The following is a 24611-nucleotide window of genomic DNA, read 5'->3' on the forward strand; positions in this document are numbered from 1 at the left end:
TTGCTCTCATGAGGTTTATATTCCAGCTACAGGAGGAGACAATCAGTGAGATCTATCTGAGGAGACATCATTTGAATAGGGTCTGAATGACCTGAAAATGTGAGGGGAAGGCTGTCCAGGCAAAGGCACCAGCAAGGGTGTGTTTCTGGGACAAGGCAGGAGCCCATGCTAGGGTGCAGGGGAGCAGGTGAGGGCCAAGGCAGGCAGTGGTCAGACCACTCAGGCCTTGGAGGCCATGAGAAGGAGGTGAGTGGAGCCTCTTGGAGGACGCTGAGCAGAGGCAGTGATGAGACTTGATTGTTCTAGAAGGACTGTCCTGGCTGCTGTGTGGAGCAGCTGTGGAGGACACATTCGAGGTTGGACTGGGGATGGCATGGTGATGTTGGTGGACTGGATGTGGAGTGCGAGCTCTAGAGGGAGATGAAGGCTGATGCTCCAGCATCTGGCCTGAGCAGCTGGGAGAGGAAGGGTAAGGGGGCTTGATCACAGGTCCTCAGGACATCCTACGTGTCCTGATTGAGAAGGAGCAGCTGAGGTGTCAAGGCCAGATGAGATCTGGGGAGGGTGGATGGGGAGACTGCAGAGTCTGGGGCTGTCTGAGGTCAGGCAGGGTCTGGTCAAGGTGGGAGGAAAACCAGGCGCCAAGGGGAGAGAGGCTGGAGAAGACGCTGGGGCCTAGGCCTTGACCTTGGCATCTCGGCGCACAAGGCACAGGCCACTGCTCTCCCGCAAGTCAGGGACTGGGGTTGGGCAGTCGGTCTCATCTGGTTGCTTCCACTCTCTCAGGGACATCAGCAGCAGAGTCCTCAAGGCAGGCTGGGAGGCGGGGTGGTGGTGGTGGTGGGTGGTCTTTGCAGAGAGAGAAGGTGTGAAACAGCCTCTTGGAGAGCAGGAAAACAAATTTGCTAGTCAATGTTTTTGTAGGAAGGGGTGAGTGACTCATTGTCTGTAGGACAGAGAGGCAGGGAGGCTCTGCGCTCACACGTGGCCGGCGGCTGGCGGGCAGCACAGACTCAGCACTAGGCCTGGTGCGTTACCTACCTGCGGGCCTGGAGGTAGGGGTCTGAGGCCCACCCACTGCCGGCACTCAGGAAAGTGTCTGCTGAACTTCCTCCCACTTCTGTTCCTCCATGGCACAACTGAAGGTCGCCCCCCACGCAGAGGAGTGGAGGCTGTTAGTGACAAAGAGGATGCTCAGACACGCTATGTGCTGTGCCCCGGTGGAGCAGCATCCACAAACACCTGGCTGCTCCATCAGTTAAGAAAGAGAAGACTGGGTGGCCCAGCCAGGAGTTCCCAAGTCAGAGAATTGTGAAGCTGCTCTGCATGGTACTGCCAGCCGACACCCCAGATATGGAAGGTTTACTCTGAAATTATGTCACTTTTCCCCTCTTGCATTCTCAAACCTGATGTCCCTGGTCCTGCTCCTTTGTTGAGTTCCTCTTTTACAAGGAAGTGAAAGCCTCTTCTGGAGTGGGCCAAACCTCCCCGCACTGCAATGGGCTCGAGGCCCTCGCGCACCACAGCAAGGGGACAGGCCGCTGGTCTGAGGCCGGCTTTCTCTGGGTCCAAGCAGGTGTCCTTTCTGCCAAGCCCTGTGATGGGAGGGAACAGCTGCAGCTCCCCCTCGAGCTATAAAAAGCCCCAACAGCCAAGCAAGCAAAGGACACGCCTAGCGGACACACGGAACCTGGCTGCACTCAGGCAAGCACTCGCCCGACAAGCATGCTGAGGTTGGCCCCTGCCGTCAGACTGCTGCAAGCCCCCCTGAGGGGCTGGGTGGCTCCCAGGGCACACATCTCTGCCAAGCCAGCCAGAACACCCACTTCTCCTGCAGTAAGTACCTCCAAGGCAGCAGGGAGCCTGACCAGGGGAGGGGGAGTGGGCAGTCGTGAGGTGTTCTCAGGATGAGGTGGGTTTCAGGGCAGGACACAGCAGGCCAGGCTGGTCAAAGGGAGAGGAGACGTTCTCTCAGGCCTACAGTTTCTAGAGGGGATCTTGGTACTGGGTCTCAGTCCTATGGCTGGGACTGTGTCCCAACTCCAAGAAAGGGGTCCTTGCAGCCACTGCCTGCAGGCCAGGCTCTGGAAGCAGCCAGCAGCCAGTCAGAGGGCGGGGGTCTCTGTCTGCAGAACCCACTAGCCTTCCGGCAAACGAGTGGTGCTAACGGCTGAGCTCGGAGAGTGCTCAACACGTATTCCAGCCTCACCACCATTAAAGGGGATAGTGGGCTGCTCCAAGGGTCAGTAGAGCACAGGAGAAGACGCAAGCCTCTTACTCCGGAGTTCAGGAGAGCACGCAGCTCTCTCTGCTTTAAGCATAAACAAACCAAGGTCTAGAAGGTCATCAGCCCAAGGTCATAAAGCTAGATCACGCGAGGACCTGAACCCAGCCTAAGGTCCCTGTCCCAGGCCAGTGCAGTGCTCTCAAAACTCTGGGAGTGAAGTCACAAGGAAGGCTTGGTCTCCAGGCTTGTATTTGACTCAGCTTTAGGAAGAGTGGGGAGGGGGGACTGGACCCAGGCTGCTTCAGGAGGAGACTGAGTGAAGGTGAAATACAGCCGGTGCTTCAGAACCTGGCTCCGGAAGCTCAGCCACTGAGATCACAGGGTTCCAGCAGGATGGCCTTTGTGCGCGCACACACACACTCACTCTCACAGCAGGGGAATCCCACCTCCATTCGAGCTTCTGAACAGGACCGTTTAGAGAAAGGGTCCTGAATTTGTTTCCAGCGAGTTAAAATCTCAGTTGTCTCTGCTGCCCCGCACAGTACAATATGCACAGGTCGCAGGTAACCAGGAGGGTGCACTTCACGCCTGGCAGGAAGGAGCTCAAGGTCAAGCGACGTTGGGCTTTGGCCTTCCGGAAGGCTCTTATGCAGGGGGTGGGGCTGTGATAAGAGGCCCCGCCCCACGGGCTGGAGGGCAAGGCTGCTCTTCCTGGTCTCTGCAGAGGCTGTGCTCCCTGACTGCAGTTGGCACTGCAGCTTTCTACACCTGACACTGCAGACCCGGCCCACAGGCTACACCAAGGGTCCAACAGGAGCAGGGGGGCAGTCCGGCTCTAACTCGCCTGCTGCTGTGGTTAGGCCCCGGGGACAGTGGGGAGGTAGACAGCCCCCTTCATGCCCCAAGACTGACCCCTGTAACTGGCCCTAGTGGACTCATGTGTGCTCTCCTCGACCCAGGAGCAGGCCATCGGGCTCTCTGTGATGTTCCTCAGCTTCCTGATCCCTGCAGGCTGGGTCTTATACCACCTGGAGAATTACAAGCGCAGCTCTGCAGAATGAAGGCTCCAGCACAGGATAAAGGATCATATTAAACCATTCCCTCTTCCTAACATCCACATGGTGATGGCTTCTTGTGTACGTGCACCCCTCCCTGTACACCCAGCATTGGGCTCTCTGAGGGCTGCTTGTGTCAGCACTGGGGCACTCGGGTCATAGAAGCTGTTGGCTGGGTGGCAATGGGGTGGACACGTCTCTCTGGGTGACAATAAAGACAGGACTTGACTCCTCGGCTGCAGTGCCTACGGCCCTCCGAGCCTGGCTCTGCCCCAGTCCGTGTGTGTGAGGGATGCTCTTTTCTCAGAGCAGAGGGAGAGCAGGGCCAAGGCCAGACCCCACCGAGCCCTCCTTAGGTTCCATCTCCTGTCTTTCCATGTCCTCAGGCACAGGCCTGCCCTGGAAGCTAAGCATAAGGAAACCACCATAGAAACGACAAAGCAAAGGTGTTTATTCCAGGAACATTCTCCAATCACACTGGAAAAGAGGTTCACACAGGGGGATGCATAGAGCAGCCTTGGAGTGGGGTCCTCCACACCTTCCCTTCCTCGGGGTACCCACACTCTTGCCTGCCTCATCCTGAGACACAGCGACCCTCGCCACTGCAGGCTACAGGAGGTACCCACACAGAAGGCTTCTCCCTCTGGCCAGGCCCCCCATCAATGACAGTCCTGTTTTTACAGCAAGAACAGTCCCTACTCAAAACAGAATCCCAACCCCCACCCCCAATTAAATGCAGATCTTAGTTGCCAGGTTCACCAGCCACAAAACAGCTGCCCAGAGACAGGCCAGGCGGGGGCACTAGGTGAGGATGTCATGGGCCTGGTGCTCCACCAGCATCTCCATGCTCTTCACGTCGGTGCACCAGAACTCCAGGCGGTCCTTCATTCCCTTGATCTGGGGGCAAACCAGGACCACACGGGTATTAAGACAAAGTGCCTGATGGGGGCAGTTCTAAATTTCCAGCTAGTTCTTGAGGGCAGCACTAATACAAAGGACATCAGAGCTGGAGGAGTGGGGTGTGAGACAGGATTATCCCAGTCAATTCTTATCGCAAGGACATTCAAAAAATTGCATGAAAGAAAACAGGCGAGAATAGAGGAAATCCACAAGATTAAATTTCCAGCCAATATGAACAAGATGGATTTGAGCTCAAATCACAGAACAAGGAACATGTTTGATCAGGGTACCAATTTTAAGATTAAAATGCATCATCAGCACAACCAGCACTGTTGTCAAAATAATCTTTTAAATGCAGGGTTCAAATCCCAGGCTTGCATTAAATTAGAGTCTCTGAAAGACCCTTAGTCCCTATAGCAGTAACTCATTCTCTGAAATCTCTCATCTAGTAACGCTTTCTTCCTAAATGGCCTCCATTCAAACGAAACTAAAACACCCCACCCCCCAAGGGTAGCCTCTGCACTTCAGTCACGTCACCTGCTGCAGATCCAGCACGCGGGGCTGTACCCAGGTCATGTGAACGCGCTTATCCACTTCATCAATGCTGCCTTTCACCAGCCCCACGGACAGCGCCTTCATCACCAGCAACTCCACCTGCAGAGAGGGCTCGTGTGGGACAATCTGACGCCAACATACACACACCTGTGGACCCCCTGGTCTGGCACAGGAGGAAACAGGACGCTGTTTCTTTCTGTGGTTTTGAATGTGGGGAGCAGTGTGCTGACATGAGCAGCCCTGACCCCTCTGGTAGCAGCTGTGCTGCTGTAACATCAAGTCCGAGGACAACTATACCTCGTTCACGCTGATTTTGGCACTTTTGGCAATTTCTTCAAAAGTGAGTTGTCTGTGATTGGCAGGTCGTGTGAAAGTCATCTAAAAAAAATTTTCATTTATTACTTTTCCAAATAAAAATTGTCAGAGAACTGATTGATAAGGACATTTCTGTCAATACTTGCTCTGAAAACATAAATCTTATCAGTATCCCACATCCTAAAATTCTCTTAATATTAGTCATCTATCTTAAGAGCAAGCTCTCAATGCTCAGATGAGAAGGTGAAGGAAGCTTTACAGCAGTTTCCTGCAAGAGCCACTCTTCACTTCTTGACCAAGCGGCTGGGATGCTGTGGCCAACCAGAAGGTCCCTTTTCTCAGGAAGCTTAGATTCTGGTGGGGAAGCCAGAAGAGCACGCAGACAGAGAGCAGTACGTGCAACAAAGTGGCCACTGCCTTAGCTCTGACCGTCAGGGAACATCTCTCTGAGGAGGGGTCATCCAAGCTGAGACCCAAACACAAACTTCAAGAAGCAAGTGGTGGCAGAGGGACAGGATGTAGGTGGAGGGGGCAGGCCCTAGGTAAGGCTCAGAGAGTGAGCCTGGGCTCACCTGTAGGGTCTGCAGTCACAAAATGATTCCCGATGCCTGCTTACCTCCATGAGACACAACAACTGAATTTTCCTCAGAAGCTGCGCTTCATTGGCCGCTAAGTCAGGCTGTAAAGTAGAAAGACATTAGTCACCTAACCTGGGCTTTGAAATTCTTTCTACAACAGTAGATCGAACACAGAAATGTGGCAGGTCCAAACATTTCATGTGGTAGATCACTGAGGCTCATTTGTCACTTCAACAGATTTGAATCTTCCTCTTCTTAGGGAATCATTAGCAGAGTGCCTAGCTGAAAGGCCATTTTCCAAGAAAGGAATTTACAAGGTAAGATTGGTACTAATGTCACAAACAGGGGCAGGACCACAGGGCACAGGCGTTTGGGGAAGATTCTTGGCATGAGGAAAGGCAGGGAAGGACACAGCCTGTGCCAGAGCGGGTCTGGATGCACAACCTGCTCAGGCAGCTGGATGTAAGTGGGGCCTCTGAGAAACACACACCTTAAGTTCCAGGGACTTGTTCCACACCGAAAGAGCAAGTTATTAATTTACAACGAGAAATAGCATTGTCATGAGAACCAGAAGCACACCCTCTGCAAACTCCTGGCAGGTGCATCAAATCGTTATCTGCTGAGCACAGAATCAAACCAAGGAGGGTGGATTACTTGATTCAAACGTTCAGTGACTCACGCCCTGGCACGGGGAGCCCCTGCCCAGGCACTGGACAGGCCGAGCTCTTCAGAAAGGGCCTGCTCCCCAGAATGGGCTCTTGTTGCCTAGACACATACTGCTGGCATGCGCCTCTGAAGGTCTTTCTTTTCTTTAAATTTCTATGGCTAGCCATCTTTCTTTCCAATTTGCATTTTTTTCTTTGAGATATCAACACACAGACTACAGTCAGATTTGGCTGGATCTGCTTTCTGCCTCTTCACAGTCCATTTACATCTCCTCTGCTCTGTTACGTGTGAATTACAAGTTTATTTCGAATGTTGAGAAAATCGAAAGTTTCAGAAAAGTACAGAAACAACACAATCATAATTCCTATCACTGTTAACATTTCAGTAATATTTGCTTCTAATAATTTCATTTTAAAAAGAATAAACTTACTGTAAAAGCTCACATCCTTGTTAAGCACCTCTTCTCCCTAATTCCACTTCCCTGAGGCTCCTACTCTCACCTGCACCCCCTCTCCTAGCGCCCTCTCCTGCACCGACCCCTCTAGTGCACTGCAGCCCCCTCTCCTGCACTGACCCCTCCCCTGTACTGACCCCTCTCCCCTACCCTGACTGCTCCTTCCTCCCTCCCTCACCCCTTCCTCTCTCCCACTCTCATCATTCATTCACTTCAGACTCACATGCCCTATTTCAGTCCAGCAACGTGTTAAAGCTTCCTTTTCCTCGCTGAATATGCTGTTCCATACTCTTCACTTGGCTAATTCTATTGATCGCTGAGGTCACACACATAGCCATTACTTCCTTTGGGAATTCTCTGCCCAGCACAGATGAAACTCCCTTATCATATTCTCTCCATTGTAGCACAGAACACTTCTACAGTTATTGAGTTACTACTGTAACTAATTAGCCATCTAACTACCTGTTCTATGAGAGGAACACTGGCCTGTCTTAGTGCCCTCCCTCCCAAGGGCCTGGCGTGTATAGGCGAGGTGCTCAGTAAACATTTGTTGAATAAACGAACAGACACATGGATGGAGAGCCAGGAGTACTGTGGGAGCGCTCAGCCGTCCCTGTCCGAGACTGACCTGCTGACCCCAGGCAGTCTTCAGAGTCTGGAATCTCTCTACGTTGCCACTGTTAAAGGCATACAGGGTGTCAATCAGCCACTGCCGGTCGGTGCTCCTAAGCGATTCCAGCACGGGGTGCATGAGCTGTGAGGACGGAGGTGGTTAGCTGGCCAAAAATCACAGTCTCCCCGCTGTTCAGGAATCTGTGCCCAGGGTCCACTTACGAGTTCTCCAAAGTTAAAAACTCCCTCGCCAAGAAGTCCTGCTAGTCCCAGCGTGAAAGCTCTCTCCTGCTGCTCGGACACTGCGGCAACAACACACCTCCAGTTACACCCCAGTCACGGGAATCAGTCCTGTCTGGCTTTAAAAATCTCACATAAAAAAGTACAGAAACCATTCTCCGTTATGATTATGTTACAAAGCCCTAATGTTAGTCATCTCTTCTAAAGCACTGGGTTGACTTAAATTATACCTGGAACCACATCTATGGGTTTTGCGGGAAAGACGTTCATTCACTTATTTTTTTCCCTACAGGTATGTGAACCTATTTGTATCTTCAGCCTATCTACTACCTGGAGTAAAATGTTCCTTATCTCCTGCCTGTTATGGGAAGCAGCACCACCTTACTGGTTGCAGAGTCATCACGTTTAACCCCTCCTAGACGAATCAACCTATTTTCTGTTCCCATACAGCAATTTCCTTATTCTCTTGATCACATTATTTGCTTTTTCCAATATATTTTTCTTGAGATGAAGCAATTAAAACTGCATTAACATTTTTAGGAGTTGCTAGTCTCCTTAGCTTCAACAATATACTGTGAAAAACATCTAAAATATGCTGAAATAGGCTAAAATTTCTTTTCTAAACACACATTCCTTGCATTCTTCCCAAAACTCACTGGTCATGTTTCTGTCCACCCTCAAATTCTTGAAAGATTTTTGTAATTTATTCCCCTTGGTCCAGCATTTCAGTTTTCAGAACAAGCATCTCAGGTTCAGGGGTTCTACCGTGCCCTTCCTCCTGCAAGGGTTAAGATACTTGCATCACTGTGATTCTTACAAACACCTCTGACCCAGGTAACACTAAGGACTTGGAGAAGGAATAGTAAGGGCCATGAGGAACAGCCTTGTCTTCACCTGAATTAAATACTGACGATGAACACAGCAGAGAAACTAGAGCTTAAACTCCTCCCACCCTCTAGCCATGTGGGCTTTCTCCCAAAAGGGATGAAGGCACCTGAGTAACTGCTGAGACCTGCTGCCTCAAGTGCCTCTAGTTGTTAGGTCTTGAGAGTGAGCTCCTTGTGCGACTCGGACTGAATAGCCTGTGTTACCTGGCAGATCCTTGATGTCGACACAGCCCAGAAACCGCAGAGCATCTTTGTAGTAGGATGCGTGGTTTCCAATCGTTTGATAGTATTTGCTAGAGAGATCGTAGAAACGACTGTGAACTGATGTCACACCAGGGAGGTTGTTGAGCATTTCTTCAACATCTTCAATCGTTTCCTATATGTCAGAAGCAAAATCACCTTTCTTTTTAATTTAAAACATCTTTAAAGTAATATATGACAAGATGAAAAGCATAAGCCACAAAGACTGATAAATTTGACTACATCAAGATGGAAAACTTCAGTTTATCCTAAACACAGAAAACTGGGCAAAAGAAAACATACTAACAGGCAATTTACAGAAGTGGAGACATAAATAGAGTGGTCAATGAACCACCAGTAATCAAGGAATGCAAATTAAACCCCCTACGAGATATTGTTTCATCTCCGTTAGATCAGACAGATCAGGCAAGAATCAGACTGTCAGAAAATACCAAGTGTTGAAGACATGGAGCTTCAGGAGTGCCGTGTGGAGCTCCGGGAGCTTGAGCCACATCTGAGAAACATCTGGCAATGTCTGGCAAAGGTGAAGAGCATGAGGTTTACACTGTAGTCTCCCCCCCGGGTGTATACCCTGGTGAGATTCTGCCTATATACACAGGAGCCAGGCACAGAGAGGCTGACAACAGTATTGTTTGTAACAGAAAAAAGCAACCTGAATCCTTTCAGTAGGAGCCCGGACACACAGGCTGTGAAGCATTTATACAGTGAAGGACCACATTATAGTAAAAATGAACTGGTCACAACATCAACACGATGACTCTCAAGGCTAGCATTGAGCCAGTGATTCAGAACAATGCCATGTGTCATTTAGAGGTACACATCACTGTCTGGGGAAGCATAAGGACACACGTGAGCATGAGAAACGCCAGACGTGAGCGAGGGAGTGTTGCTGGGGGAGGAAGGTGGTCCGAGGGGCCTAGCAGCTCCATCTGTGCTGTGTGGCTTCATTCCTAAGCTGGCTTGGGCCCATGGATGCCTGTTACAGCATTCTTCATAGTATTTTATAGCTTTCAGTAAGGCTTAAATATTTCAAAACAAAATGCAGTTAGTATGCACGCGCGCTATAACTGGGAAGCAATAAGAAGTATTTTCTTAGGCCAACGAGAATATGAACACTTACCCTCAATATTTTCTTTAATATTAGTTACCCAAACCAAAATAAACACATGCAGTCTGGCTAAACAAGGTGGACTGCCCACATAAGGTGGTCTAACTGCCACCCACACCCACGCCTGTCCCCAAACTATACCAGAATGAAAACAAGAAAGGCATAAACCACACAGGAGACATCAAGAATGATCAGGAGGCAGCAAGAGGGTGGAGGAGCAGCACAGGCCCTGTCAGTGGTGAGGAGGCTGACCCAGGTCAGCGAGAACCCACTGGTGTGTGCACTCCTGCTGGATGGACGTGCTGTGGTCACACGAGTCATACTCTTTTGTTTATGGGTAACAGGCATTGCATCAGCAACTTGCTCTTAAATAGTTTTGGAAAAAAAAACCCAAAACAACAAGTAGACACACACACAGAACGATAGGGCAAAATGTTGAAGTACTGACAATGGGACTCTGAGGTAAGGACAGCAGAGTTCTCTGTGCTATTATTGCAACTTCTCTGTAATTTGAAATTACTTTTAAATAAATAGTTAAAGAGGAAAAACAGGATGTTCCCCTAAAAGTTTTAAACAGCTTTTACCAAAGATAAATCGATACCATGATGCTCTCACCTTTGTGACCTGGAGGTCCCCGATGTTTAATTTTAGAGCTCCAATTGCGGTTTTACACAGGATCACTGCCTCCTCGCTACTTTTCACCTACAGTCACCAGAAACAAGAAAGCTCAGAAGTGTGGGCAGCAGACCAGCAAGGCACCTGTACCTGACTCAACTCATACAACTAGAGACACACAGGTCTCTAGAGGTGTGGACAGGGAGCACAGACAAACTGTAAGTCACACATGTTTTAAAGGCCTGGCTCAAACTTCCCATTTACCTTCTCACGAGTCTTTTCCAGAAAAGTAAGAGCCTCATTAGGATCTAGAAGAGAAAGAAGAACTAAGTGAGAAGAACCACCAACACACTGGTTTCCACCAACCAGGACACTTTCAGGTAGGACAATCTTTGGGTTTAGACCATAAAATATAATAAAAACATAATTTAGAATCTGATATTTTTTAATCAAAATACAAAAGTTCAATTAACTTATATTTCAAGACCATTTTAATTACATTTGAATGTGCTCCTTTATGAAACAAGGTCAGACTCACCAGTCATCTGTCTAACTACATGAAGAATGATTTCGACCAGGGACAAAGGATTCACCCTGAAATAAAAACCAACGGTCTTTGAGAGTCAGGAAGTACCAAGGTTTTCATTTTCAAAGCCAAAAACTGACAAGAGAGTCTCACCTGTGTTCAAATTCACTGATGAAGTTTTCATAAAGCTGTGGAACCAAAACATGGAGAGTAATTATATGGCATCTTTCATTCTGCAAAATCAAGACTCCAAACACCACCATGCAGCCATCACATAGGGGCCCTGCATAATGGCTTGCTGAGGGATAAGAGACCCATATTCGGACTTACTAAGTTCACATGAGTGATCACCAGTGGATTACTGAGGAAGCTAGAGTTTTCGTCTGGCTTTGGGAATTAGAACCCTGCCCTCTAAGAATCTCCTGAAGACCAATGACTATATTCTTCCTCCAAAGTATTCTAAGTGAAATAGACTATCAGTTTGAAAGGTTCGCTAACCTAACAGTTTTTAGAAGGCTGCAGGATACTTACGTCCCATTAACAAATTTCTTAGCCATTCGGCAAATACTGGAGCACTTATTCACTCTTTGCTAGGTACTATAAACACAGAATGTGTAAGACAAAAGCTGGGCTTTTGTAGAGAAGACAGACTTGTAAACAAATAAATGACAATACTGTGAGTTTAAGAGCAAAGAAGAGAAAGCACACACGTGATCACCCCAAGGGAGAGGTTTCAAGAAGGTCACTCCAGAAACAGTGATAATTGAGTTTTAAGGAAGGAAGAGCAGTTAGAGAGGTGGACAAATTTGGAGTGAGAGAGGGCCAGTTGGCAGAACATTTCAGACAGGAACAAACATGTGCAAAAGCACTGAAGAAAAAACTGCATTCTGTTTTAGGAGCACTTCTGAAGGACACACAGTGGGAGGCACTGGGGCTTGGTCTCTGTCCTAAAGTCAAGGCTGAACTGGTGGAGACACATGACCACACTTCTATTTTAGAAACATGACTGGGGGCAGAGTGGACAGCAAGGGGAAAGACTGAAGGAGAGAGACCAGTTGAGGTTACTTCATCAAGACAGGAGAGTGAAGGAGATATGGTAGCCAGGATGGACCAAGAGTCTGAGAGAGATGTGCTGGTAAGTTAAACCAGACTTGATCGGATGTGAGCAGGTCACAGAGAAGGGGTGCTAACAATGACCTCTGAGCTTATTCTGGGTAATGGGGCAAAGCAAGGAGAGGGAACCTCCAGATGTCAACTTTGGATAAGGAGAGTCTCAAATTCCTCTGGGATGTGAACAGAGAAAGATGGAAATGTCCCTGTGAAAGAAAATGTGGTGTGTACATACATACAAGGGAATATTATTCAGCCATAAACAAAGAAGGAAATCCTGCCATTTGTGACAACATGGATGGACCTGGAGAGCATTACACTAAGTGAAATAAGTCAGACAGAGAAAGACAAATACCATATGATCTCAGTTATACGTGGAATCTAAAAAAACTGAACTCATACAAACAGAAAACAGATTGGTGGTTGCCAGAAGTGGGGGGTGAGGGGGGAAAATGGGTGAAGGTGGTCAAAAGGTACAAACTTCCAATTACAAACTATCTAAGTCCTGGGGATGTAATATACAGCATGGTGACTATAGCTAACAATACTACTGTATATCTGAAAGTTGCTAAGAGAGCAGATCTTAAAAGTTCTCATTACAAGAAAAAATTCTAACTATGTATGGTGACAGATGTTAACTAAACTTATTGTAATCAATTCACATATATACACATATCAAATCACTATGTTGTACACCTTAAACTAATACAATGTTATATGTCAATTATTTCTCAATAAAATTGGGGTAAAAAAAATCCCTGTAGCAGCCAGTTAGATATTTAAATCTGGCACCCAGCAAAGAGCCATCTAATTAAAACAGCTTTTTTATCACAAAGGAATATTTCAAAGATATCTTCCTCATTAAGAAAGGATGTTTCAACTTTTCTGATACCTATTATATTTTATGGAATTACCTAAAGAAAAAAACCCTTCTAAAGAAAAAAAGTCCACTAAGTCTAGAAGCTCAGAATTACTTCTGGTGACTGCAAATTCATGAATACTATCTATCTGAAAGTTATGTGGGCTGGTTCCCAACAATTTTTAAAGGTTTATTTTGTCCATGAAAATAGTAAACTTAAATGTACTGACTTGAATAAGCATCATGTTACCACGAGGTTGAGGCAATATTCTGCTATGTATACAAAGTGATTCAAAGACAAGAATGCAAAGGAGAGAGATGAACAGTTACGAATTATCCATCGTTATGATTAGGACCTTAGGGAACAAACATTAAGACAGCTCTAACTTATCATTTTCCACATAAGCCAGAAGACAGAATGCGCAGCAAAATCTCCAGTCTTACAGACGATTACTAGTTCCTTTGAGTAGTAAGATGTCAAATTGACGGGTATAAACCACAAGAAAATCTTAGGAGGCCAGGGGGTGGGGTAGTAAGGTGGTTAGCTTCATTGTGAGCACACATGAAATAATGTATCCAGGGTACATAATTCAAGCTATCGTCATGAACTAGCTTTCAGTCCCAATGCACGTATAAATCTCTGATTCATTCAGAATCCAGCAGACAGACATCAAAGAGAAAGACGTCAGGAAAGATTTCAAAGAACAGGCTACCACTGAGAAAATTCATGGGGGTTTGTTGGGGGATCTGGGAAAAGCTGTGGCAGACAGTGTGTTTTTTTCTGTTGACAAAATTCTAAAAGTGCTCTATTACAGAGGCACATGACTTATGCAGCATTCCCCCTCCAAACCTCCCCACCCCAAGTGAGGCGCAAATGGTGCTCTATCACCCACACTACCCAGGACAGAGTATCAGGCAAACAAGCAGAGTCAGTGCAGGTGAGGGAAGAGGAGTGATGGCAGTTATCTAAAAGATGCCTATGGTATTCTTCCTGTATATCCTACCTCATCCCCTAACTGGTCCTGGACTTTCAACTTCTGAATAACAGTTTTCCAAAAGTACAGAACTAAAAAGAAAAAAAGTCTATGAATAATAAGATATTGGGAAAAACAATAAGTATTTTAGCCTGGATTTTAGAAGAAGCTAGAATTTCTCTGGATCCTCTTCTGCCACTTATTAGCTATGCTCTGTGGCAAGTTACTTAATCTCTTGGTGTCTGCTTCTACATCAAACAATAGGGTGACACTAGTACTTATCTCTCAATGTTGTTATGTGGAATAAATGAGTAAATACGTACAGCACCTGACAAAGTGATTGTTGAACAGCTGTAATGTATTATTACTATAAAGCCCACCTATTATTTTAAGAAGTCCTCGAACACATTTACATAATCTGACCTAGTATAGCAAATCATTTACCTTAATGAGACCATCTCCTTGGGCAAAGCACGGGTCCTGCACAAAATCAAGCACCTGAAGTGTCAGCTGATGCCACAACCTGAAAAACAAAAGGCCCTTAAGACCTACGAACTAATATCCAGTCACAGACACCTTCGGCCTTGATGGTGCCAGCCAACAACAAATGCTAACCAGTCTCTATTGTGTAAGAGGAAGAATAAAAGCAGATGCTAATAAACCTGAGTTCTTTTCCTGGTTCTGCTACTCAATGGTTATGTCATTTTGAGATCACTTAACCTAAGATTTAGTTTCCTCAGCAATAAATGGAGAACATCTTCCTAGACTACCTCAAAAGGTTATTGTTAGGTTCAACTGGAAACAAGAACTCTGGAATCATACACATCAAAGTTGAAATCCTGGCCTTTCTACTTATTAGCTGAGTATCTCAGGGAAGGAGCTTAAACTGAGCTTTAGTTTCCTCATCTGTGAAAGGGACGAATAAAGGTTTAAATGAGCTAGTACACAGAACCTCTAAAAGACACAGCACATTCGAAACCAAAGGCTAATTTTTAAGAATGCAAGTTAAATGCTTTGAGAAATACAACGTGCTACCCAACACAGCAACTGTTTGCCAAACACTAAGAATTTTCCCTCCAAAACTGCTAATAGCAGAAGGATGCTGAATATTACCAAAACACATATTGAAAATCTACATGAAAAGCACAACACCTAACGATAGGTTGTTAACAGGGAGGTTTTTACAAGAGGTGTATTTTCCTAGGGAACATTGCTAGCCCACTACCAGTAATTTATTCTATTCATTTAAAAAGAGGTTGGTGCTCAGCAACAGACAATTTACTTGCTCTCAGGTTCATCCCGTTTCTAAACAAATCCAAACTCTGAGATCTCTCTAGGGGCACAAAGTCCAACATGGAATGCAACGGAACGTAGGAACCATGGGAGAGGGGAATGTGGTTGCACTCCAGCGTGTAACCAGTTGCAGAATCAACAGGAAAAAGAACAAAACTGCACTGGCCCCCGGTTTACCGGCTCCAGGTCGCTGAGAAAGATAACTGTAGATACGGTCACACTATGACAAGCCAAGTACAAGACACCAGAATCTGTTATCCAAAATGGATGGCAGCCTGACACCGAAAGGGCGTCTGCTTGTTTGACCGGAATCACAAACTCAAAGCACAGGCCAGCTTGTGGGTCTGAACCCCAGACCCCAAAACCCTGCTGACGGCTCCGCTCCTCAGGCCTCACGGGCTGTCACCCCTCCTCGCCCTCGGCCCTGTACCTCCAGAGTCCTCAGCCATGTCCCGGCCTCTCCTGTCCCCACGCCCCCGACACGGTCTGAGCGCCCTCAGTCCGTCAGGTCGCGTCCCTCCCCCGTCGTCCCTCCACCTCGCCCTCCTCTCCCCGGGGCCCCTCGGCCCGGAGCTCACTTCTTCGTGTAGAGCTCCTCCAGACGGTGCCACACGGCGGCCTGGCCGGGCCCGGAGCTCTGGCTCTGCTGTAAGAAGCCGGGCACGTCCTTCATGACTGCAGGAAGACTCCGCGACAGCGGCACCACACAGACGGCAGCGCCGCAGGGATGGCTGCCGGAAGTGCCCACTCACTTCCGGCGCCGCGTGGCGCGGGGCAGGCCGGGAGCGCCGTCCGCGGCCTCGGGCCCCGGCTGGTTGTCAGGGTAACCGCATCTCTGTGCTTTGACGAAATTCTCTGCCGGGTCTGTACCGGATTTCCCGCGCAGCTGGCTGTGCCTTTGAGGCGTTGGAGAGGATGGGCGCCTGGGGTCAGCTGGCCATCGACTGGCTGTGTGGCCTTGGCCTTTGTGACCCGCTTTTTAAGCTTAAGCGGGCATTATACTAATAGCACCTTCTGGTAGCGTCTTGCCAGGACTAAGTGTAAATGTAATGCCTGTCCATCGTAAGTGCTCAGAAAGTGTTAGTTATCATCACGATCACCATCCCGATTGAAAAAAAGTGGGAGTGCAGGACAGAAATGCAAGGTCCCAGTTTGGTTTCTGGGGCGAGAGACGGCAGCTCAGGCGACTATGGAACCAATCTGCTCCCGGCGCGCGGGAGCGAGGCGCGGGGCGGGGGCGGGGCAAGCGTAATGGGGGCGGGGCGAGGGCGCGAGGCGAGGGCTTGCGGGGGCGGGGCAAGCTTGATGGGGCGGGGCGAGGGCTTGCGGGGGCGGGGGCGCGCGGGGTTGGGACAAGGGTGATGGGGCGGAGCAAGCGTGATGGAGGCGGGGCGAGGGCGCGCGGGGCGGGGGCAAGCGTGATGAGGCGGGACGAGGGCGTGGCGCGGACTCACGGGGTCGTGGCAAGGGCCAGCGTGACCTGGGTGTAGCGAAGGCGCGCGGAGCCGGGCAAGCGCGCGGGGCGGGCGTGTGAGCGTCGGGGGTGCGCTCGCCTACGGCCCCCGGAGGAGCATGGCGCTGTGTCCTCGGCGTGTGGTTGCCGCGCTCAAGCTCCTGGGCCCGGGAGGTGAACGGGCCTGGGCCCGGCAGCCTCGGTTCGTCCCGGGTGGTCTCCGCGGGGCCGGGGCGGGGGGCCAAGCGCGGAGACGCACGGCCTTGGCGCCGCGCCGGCCGGTGCCCACAACCCGGAGGCGCGGGCTCCCGCGGGCGGTACGGCCGGAGCCCGAGCTGGCTGGTCGGAGGGGTGGCTCAGGTTCCCAGTCTGCGGCGCCGGGGGGTCGTGATTTTCTTCGCGGGCGTTTTGGGCGCGTGCGAGCCGTGCTCGCCTGTTCGTTCCTGGCCCGCCACCTTTTTAATTGGATTGTTTTCGGTACTTCGCCTTCTTACGTAACAATTTGTCTTGGGGTTACTCCGTTTGAAAACGTGAGTGCTTTTCCAGTCTTTTATTTTGACCTGTGGAATTCCCTTGTAGTGATGCTTCATAAAGTAACCGTTCTCTTAGTGAAGTAGTTTCTAATCTTTAGTTATTGCAAGTAATGCTGCTGTGAATAATCTTATTTGTACCCCACTTTGGGGATAAATTCTTAGTAGTGGAACTCCTGGGTCCAGAGGTATATACATTTTTAGTGTCCCCACCAGTACGTGTTGATACCCTCTAGACAGTAATTGCAGATTTTGGAATCCTTGCCTAGGAATTGGGCTTACATACGGAAAAATCTTCAGGCCCATAGTTGTTAATCATAGTTTTTAGGAAACTAACTTAAATGCCCGATAATGGATGAGTGTTTAATATATTCATTTGATGCCATCTTGCACAGCTGCTAAGATATTGTTGAAGAGTTTAATAAAGAGATAGAGGAGTCCTCCGTTCATCCGGGAAACCGTTATTGAACTCTTATTCTGTACAGACTCTGTTCCAGGCGCTGAGGGTAGAGCAGGGACTGGACAGACACTTGCTGTGCTGGAGTTCATTCCAGCCCATAATCTCAGGCAGTTGTGTGTGTGGGACGTGGCTGAATAGCGACCTGATCTGCCAGGTGCTGTTCCAGGGACTGCCAGCCATCATTAAACAAATCTACCACTGCCCCAAACAGGAGATTGTTGGCACAGGTTTTCTGCAGTTTGGGAGTTCTGCCATTTTGATTTTGGGGTTCTTGTATGAAATCGTCCTGTTTCAGTTTCCCAGGTGGCACCCATGCTTGCTCCTCAGGGTCCCCCTACTTCCGGTAAGTCTAATTCCATGTGGCATATACTTGAAGTTCTACACCTTAAGTACATTCTAGACATTTGTTAAAAACTTGTCCATGTGTTTTTTAGTGGCAAAGGTGTTACTCATGTAGATGTGAATTACACAAGTACCCTGAGTAACACTTTGCACTCAGTAGGCATGCCACAATGGCAATAACTTCTATAATATGTGTTTTTTCAGCACCACCAAGCAGTTCTCCAGTTTTCTGCAGACACTGACAAGGTGTCCCACAAATTTAACTCAATTCTGACGCTATCGAACTGGAGATAGCACCAGCTCCCCACCGTTCCACAAGGTCCCAGTCCCACAAGACTGCTTCCATTTCACATGCAAATTCAGATTGCCACCTGTGCTTGTTATAGTCGAGAGGTTCACACCACCCTGCCTCAGGTTGGATGAATTTGCTGGAGCGGCTCACAGAACTCAGGAAGCCAGTTCACTTACTAGATCACCAGTTTACTACAAAGCATGTTAGGAGATATGAATGGACAGCCAGATGAAGAGATACTTAGGGCAAGGTCTGGAAGGGTCCCAAATGCAGGAGCTTCTGTCCCTGGGAGTTTGGGCCCCCAGGACCTGGCACTGGCCTGGCGTTCTGGTCCACCAACCTGGATGCTCTCTGAACCCCCCTCCGTTTGGGTTTTATGGAGGCACCAACCCTCCAATCACGATTTGTTCCCCTGGCCACCAGCCCTCATCCTTAGGGGATTTGCAGAAGTCACCTCATTAACAGAAATCCAGTTGTGGTGAAAAGGGGCTTGTTATGAATAACGGACACCCATGTCACCTTCACAGCTCTGAAGTGATTTCAGGAACCGAGGATTTAAGACCAAATATTATAACAAAAGATGCTCCCAGTGCTCTTGTTGCTCAGGAAATTCCAGGGGTTTGGAGATGAAAATCAAAATATAAATTTGTTATAAATCACAATATCACAACTTCCCTCTCATTTCTTTTGTATTTCTCATAGTAATTTGCATTTAGACGCGGGGGTTGGTAAATATTTGGGTGAGGACCTTTGGTGAATAGATGTTGTTAATGCTGAGTGAAGAGGGATATTTAATAGCTGTAGTTGGAGCCAGAGTCTTCTCTTTTCCTTCCTGACCGCCTGACCAGTTTTCATTAGAGAACCCCCTTTGGAGATTTCAGTGACTTCACTCAGAAGAGTGAAGTCACTCAGAAGAGCTGCCTTGACACGTGCTTTTATGCAAGTCTTTGGGGCAGCAGAACTTTCTTCAGAGTCTTTGGGCATCTCCGCAGGAGTGTAGGTAGGAGAGGGCCGTTGTTTCCCCTGCTGCGTGTATTTCCTGTACTCTTTGCTGAGAGGTTTACTGTTACAGATCTTTTCAGACAAGACTGCAAGAATCATCTCTTGTCCCTTGCTTTTGGCTTTGGCAGCTGAGGCTCAGGGTGTTTGAGTGACTTGATGAGGCAGGCAGCGAGCTAGGACTCTCCTTTGGAGCCCTCAGCCCTACACATACATCTTCCCTTGTCATGTTCCCCTTTCTCATTACACATCTTTCAGAGGCCTGTTTTTTTTGAAAACCAAGATGATGCTTTGGGTGGCAGGAGAGACAACAACACAGAAGCATGCAAGTGGTCTGTGAGTTGCAAGCAAGTCCCTGAATTGCACCATTGCTGACCCCAGAGTTGAATGTGAGAGGCCGTGTGGCAGGGGTGACAGGCACCCTAAAATGAGCCGATACTGTCAGCTTTTGGAGGAGGGCTAAGTGACTTCTCACTGGGGTTCAGCAGTGGCTTCATGAAGGAGGTAGCATTTGACCCTGGCCTTGACTCCAGGAGATTTGGAGATACTGAGGTGGAGAAAGGTCTTTTCAGGCAGAGGGAGCTGGGTTTAGGACATACACAAGAACCAGGGAGTCCTTTTGTTTGGCTGAGAGGAGGGGTATATGAGAGGGAGTAGTGGGGGTTGAAACTGTCACTGGGGTGGGGTATGTTGGGGTCCCGTGGGGAGCAGAGAGCTTCAGGGAAAACCCAGCAACAGTGTGTAAAGTGGACCTATCTGTGCAGGAATCCTGCAGTGTTCGTTTTGCAAGGAGCAAAGGAAAAACCGAAAGAGAGCAAACAGGAGAGGGAGTTCGCTCATACTCCCAGGAGATAAGCTCTGGGTTGTCCTTATGTATGTCTAAGGATGTGCTTTTAGGGTGCCTGTGAGTGAAAGAAATACTCTCAGTTTCCTGTTTTTATGCCTGTATTCACTTTAGAGTCATCATTCATTTGGGGAGGGTCATCAGTTCAGTTGGTTGAATCTCTTTTCCTGTAGGGTGGAGGGGTCTCTATACCGACGTCAGAGATGTCCTGGGGGAGGGTCATCAAGGGCCTTCTCCTGGAAGGATGGACGTGGTGGCCACCAGCCCTTGGGGTGTGAGGAAGGCACCCTGTGCAGTGGGGGATGGTGGTCCTGGACTCTGGGTGAGTCACCAGCATGATACTAGGAGATGAAGAGGTTATGCAGCTTGGTGCGATGCCCAGCAGGGGCCTGAGAGAAAACCTGTATACTCAGGAGGCCTCCAGGCCCATGTGAAGCTCTAGTGCCACATGCCTCCCATGGCTGCAGCTTCAGGGGGACATTTTCAGGGGCTTCTCTGGGCTTTGTGTGATTTGTATTGCTTTTGTTTCTTCCTGTGGCTTTCCTGGGCGTCGAGTCATTTATTGGGTCCAGAGGCCTCACTGAAGCCTGTAACTGCTTTATCGTGGTCTGGCTCTTTTTTCCTGTGGAAGACCATCTCAGACTCCTAACACTGAATCTTGTTGTGAGTGTCTCAGCTCTTGGCTTCTGGAGAGACCTGAGAAGCTTTCTGGAGCTTTGAAGAGACAGCCCTGAGCTGCGGTCTCCTATGGCCTTGCCTTGGCTGTGTGATTGTTTGGCTGCCTCATACTATGAGCAGCCCCCTACATGGCTGTGAACATTGAAGATGAAGTCTCTGCAGCACTTTGAACCCCTAGCTTTCAGGGTATGAATGTTTCTTTCTGGAATGGTCTCTAGAGCCCACTTTTCATCTTGATAATATTTGGTGTAAAGCCTGAGATGTTTACCTTTCTTTAAATGTCACGGTATTTGTCACGTCCCAGGTGTGTTAGGGTGTATGGCCTTGCAAAGAGTGTGCCCAGAGCCCCACGAAGGGATGCTCTTGGCTCTGGCTCGAGCTTTTGTTGTGGAACCCTATTCTCTCAGCACTGGCCTTTGATAACAGGAATTCTGGAATGATACTTTCCTTATTTGCACAGTTCCCGTTAACCTGAATTTTTTGCTCCCAAATAAGTCTTGATTTCTGAGTTGAGACTGCTTTCTATTTTAGCCCATAGTCATCCATGATGAGAAGGATAGTCATTTCCAGGGACAGGAGAGAAGCGTATGGTCATTCTCAGTGGTGGGGATGGTGGAAGGGCAGACAGTGCTCATTTTCACTAGCATGAGCTTGATAGTTGTTGGTTACCTGGCACTCTCCTTTCTCTGTCAGCATTACAGGTGGAAGAAGGCCCATATCTTTTTCTGCTGGTGCTTCAAGCGTCTTTGGAAGTGGAGGCAACAGTAGGAAGGAGAAGCTTTTGCTGCAGGATGTGGCTGAGCTGATTCGAACCAGAGCCTGCCAGAGGGTGGTGGTCATGGTGGGGGCCGGCATCAGCACCCCCAGCGGCGTTCCAGACTTCAGGTAGCCCTGGGGTCCCCTCACTCCTCCTGGGCCACCCCTGGTTTACTTCATTTCCCCGCTCTCTCTGAAGGACTAAGAGCCTCCTGCTTCTCTTTGCAGGTCTCCTGGGAGTGGCCTCTACAGCAACCTCCAGCAGTATGACATCCCGTACCCCGAGGCCATCTTTGAACTCGAGTTTTTCTTTCACAACCCCAAGCCCTTTTTTGCTTTGGCCAAGGAACTGTACCCTGGGAACTATAGGCCCAACGTCACTCACTACTTCTTCCGACTGCTGCATGAGAAGGGGCTGCTTCTGCGGCTCTACACGCAGAACATCGATGGGCTCGAGAGAGGTGAGCTCTCCATTCACCTCGCTCCTCCCCCGTGGGGAAGGCACGGGCGCCTGTTTCTGCAGGGCTGAGGCCTAGTGCTTATATCCTATCCTGTGACTGATTTTGAGCCAACTAGTCATGCTTTTGTTCTCCATAAAAGCATCTGCTGTGTGTTTAAGGGTCCCTGTTGGGACTTCATTGGTTCACCCATTTTCCCAGTGTGCCTGTCGGGCTGTAAGCTTTGGGTAGAATTAAGGTGGCATCAAGAGCTTCTAGTTTTGCTAATCTGATATGATGACTTCTTTTTTAAAAATTTTATTATGGAATTTTTCGAGCACACAAAAATAAAGAGAAGAATGTAATGCACTCTCGTGTCCTCATCACGGCCAGTCCTTGTTTATCTGAGTCCTCCCCCACCTCCTCTCTCACCCTAGATTATTTTGAAGCAAACCCCTCACGTAATACATTTAATCTATAAATACATCAGTGGGTATCTCTAGAAGATAAAGACTTTTAAAACATAACTACAATATCATCACACAAAAAAATCAGTAATAATTCCTTAGTATTATGAAACTTGATGTATGGTGATTTCTTGACTGTGTCCAGATGGTGGCCATAACCAGTGATTCACAGACTATCCTGGCCTCTGGCCATGTACTTAGAGAAGCAGTTGCTGGGGCGTTTTTCTTACATGAGTGATGCTGACGGGTTTTGGCGGTCCACTCTCCACAAGCCAGCAGCAGCTCGGCCAGGCTGCCATGTCTTATGATTTGAAAAGAGGACTCACTTGATCCCAGGAGAACGTTTCCTTGCTAGAAGGATTCCACAGCTTGGAATCACATAAGCAGCAGTGGATGCCCCATGGGGACGATCTCCCCTCCTGGAGATGCAGCAGGGCAGGCCTGTGGCAAGGCGGGAGCATCTGGCTCTGGGCTTCAGCATAAGCAGAGTTAGGACAATAATGGGGACATGGTGGGACGCCTCCTGCAGTTGGGACTGTGTCTGTCCACCCACAGCCTTTCAGAAGCTGACAGTGGTAACAGAGAACTTTCATGGTAAGTTACCTTTTGTCTGTTTTCCCACAATTCTTTGGAAATTTATTGTATTTATATTGTTTTCTCACTTTTATTTGGCACCTGTAGAATAGAAAATGTTTTCCTAGGTATAGGATATCATTTTATCTGAACTTACATCAAATTTTTTGTACTGTGTTTTGACAGGCTTTGTTTTAACTGTGATTTGGCTCCAGCTGGGACCCTCGTCCCTGTGCTTATTCTGGTCAGTGGGTGATGAGGCAGGGACATCAGGCTACCCCTGAGGGCTGTGACTCTTCCTGGGGCTCTGCCAAGCCCAGAGGTCGTGGTCTGGGGCTGTGCATCCCCCTGGGAGGCAGCAGCACTCAGCTTTGGTTTGAATTTCAGCGTCTGGCATCCCTGCCTCAAAGCTGATTGAAGCACACGGATCCTTTGCCTCTGCCACCTGCGCTGTCTGCCGAACACCCGCCCCAGGAGAGGACTTCTGGGTGAGTCGTCTCACTGTCGGTCCTTTCCCTTCTGCACTTCACAGTGGGAGTGACATGGAAAAGTGGTATTTTATAAGCATCCTGTCAAAGGACAACCGAACCGTAATAATGTGGAAATATTTTTCTTTGTTTTTAAGTTAGAAAAGTAATACAAGCTTGTAAGTTAGGGCAGCACAGAAAATATGTGGGAAATGGGTCTCGCTCCAACCAGCTCTTAGAGCCCATTTTTAAGAGGTTGGTGTCTAATGTTACAGGCCTTTAAAAAAAAGATGTATATGTAAACATACATGTAAATATCTATGTAACATCACCCACACACAGTTACAATTTTTTTTCAGTAATGGGATCATTCAGCTTAATATTCTACAACTTGCTTTGTTACTGAGCAAAATTGCATGGATATCTTGTGTCCGTAACAGCAGCTCTGCTCACTCTTTGTAGTAACTAGAGAGTATTACCTTAGCCATTCACGTTGTGCGATAGTGTTTGATTTTGTAATTTCTACTTCTGAAAATAATACAGCAATGATACCCATGTTTATACCCCCGTGTACTTCTGCAGATACTTCTGTAAGATGGATTTTTTTTTAAGTAGAATAGGATAGAGTGGAAAATCTTAGTAAAGATGAGCCTCTGAAGTGTCACAGGACCCAGTGGCACAGGACCCTGTCTTTTATGTTTTACTGAGGTGAAATTCACATAATGTAAAATTAGCCATTTTAAAGTGTACAATTCATTGGCATTTAGTGCATTTACAATGTTGTGCAACCACCACCTCTATCTAATTCCAAAACGTTTGCATCACCCCCAAAGAAAACTCCATACCCACTAATTAGTCAACCCTATTCCCTCCTCCCCCAGCCCCTGGCAACCAGCAGTCTGCTTTCTGTCTCTGTGGATTTGTCTCTGCTGGACGTCTCATGTAATTGGACTCTTACAATAGATGACTTTGTGTGTCTGGCTTCTTTCACTTAGCGTCATGTTTTCATGGTTTGTCCGTGTGGTAGCATGTATCAGCACAGGAGTCCCCCCTTGTTCCGGTTTTGCTTCCCATGGTT

At 48.2% G+C, this 24611-nt stretch overlaps 2 protein-coding genes and 2 long non-coding RNA genes across 19 annotated transcripts in view; 2 read left to right on the forward strand and 2 right to left on the reverse strand.

The window, feature by feature from the left end:
• LOC103539961 (uncharacterized) lies at nt 1–2838 on the reverse strand. The gene is made up of 3 exons (XR_011524036.1): nt 2674–2838; nt 1407–1595; nt 1–1172 (listed from the first exon to the last, which is right to left on the reverse strand). It is a non-coding gene; the product is annotated as an uncharacterized lncRNA (long non-coding RNA).
• Nucleotides 1491–8141, forward strand: LOC103539960 (uncharacterized). Its single transcript, XR_542173.2, has 3 exons — nt 1491–1836; nt 3187–3363; nt 7895–8141. It is a non-coding gene; the product is annotated as an uncharacterized lncRNA (long non-coding RNA).
• PSMD13 (proteasome 26S subunit, non-ATPase 13) lies at nt 3712–16081 on the reverse strand. The gene is made up of 13 exons (XM_008544836.2): nt 15814–16081; nt 14387–14465; nt 11153–11187; nt 11012–11067; nt 10738–10781; nt 10474–10560; nt 8694–8865; nt 7585–7664; nt 7379–7504; nt 5669–5731; nt 5035–5115; nt 4720–4836; nt 3712–4179 (listed from the first exon to the last, which is right to left on the reverse strand). Exons 1-13 carry the CDS (start codon nt 15906–15908, stop codon nt 4084–4086), a joined length of 1131 nt encoding a protein of 376 aa, XP_008543058.1. The 5' UTR covers nt 15909–16081; the 3' UTR covers nt 3712–4083.
• The window catches only part of SIRT3 (sirtuin 3), a 21932-nt gene continuing 13048 nt past the window's right edge, over nt 15728–24611 (forward strand). The window contains exons 1-5 of one of the 16 annotated variants that reach the window (XM_070564618.1): nt 15728–16058; nt 21527–21718; nt 21818–22050; nt 23049–23087; nt 23454–23554. In XM_070564618.1, coding sequence (XP_070420719.1) covers nt 15907–16058; nt 21527–21718; nt 21818–22050; nt 23049–23087; nt 23454–23554 — 717 coding nt within the window. In that variant the 5' untranslated portion in view covers nt 15728–15906. Of the gene's footprint in view, nt 16298–16620; nt 21020–21526; nt 21719–21817; nt 22051–23048; nt 23088–23453; nt 23555–24611 lie in introns of those variants that run through there. The other 15 variants (XM_070564626.1, XM_070564628.1, XM_070564620.1 and 12 more) reach the window with 15 other exon arrangements.

Source organism: Equus przewalskii, chromosome 11 (assembly GCF_037783145.1).
Source record: "Equus przewalskii isolate Varuska chromosome 11, EquPr2, whole genome shotgun sequence".
In the NCBI taxonomy this organism is placed as follows: Eukaryota; Metazoa; Chordata; class Mammalia; order Perissodactyla; family Equidae; genus Equus; species Equus przewalskii.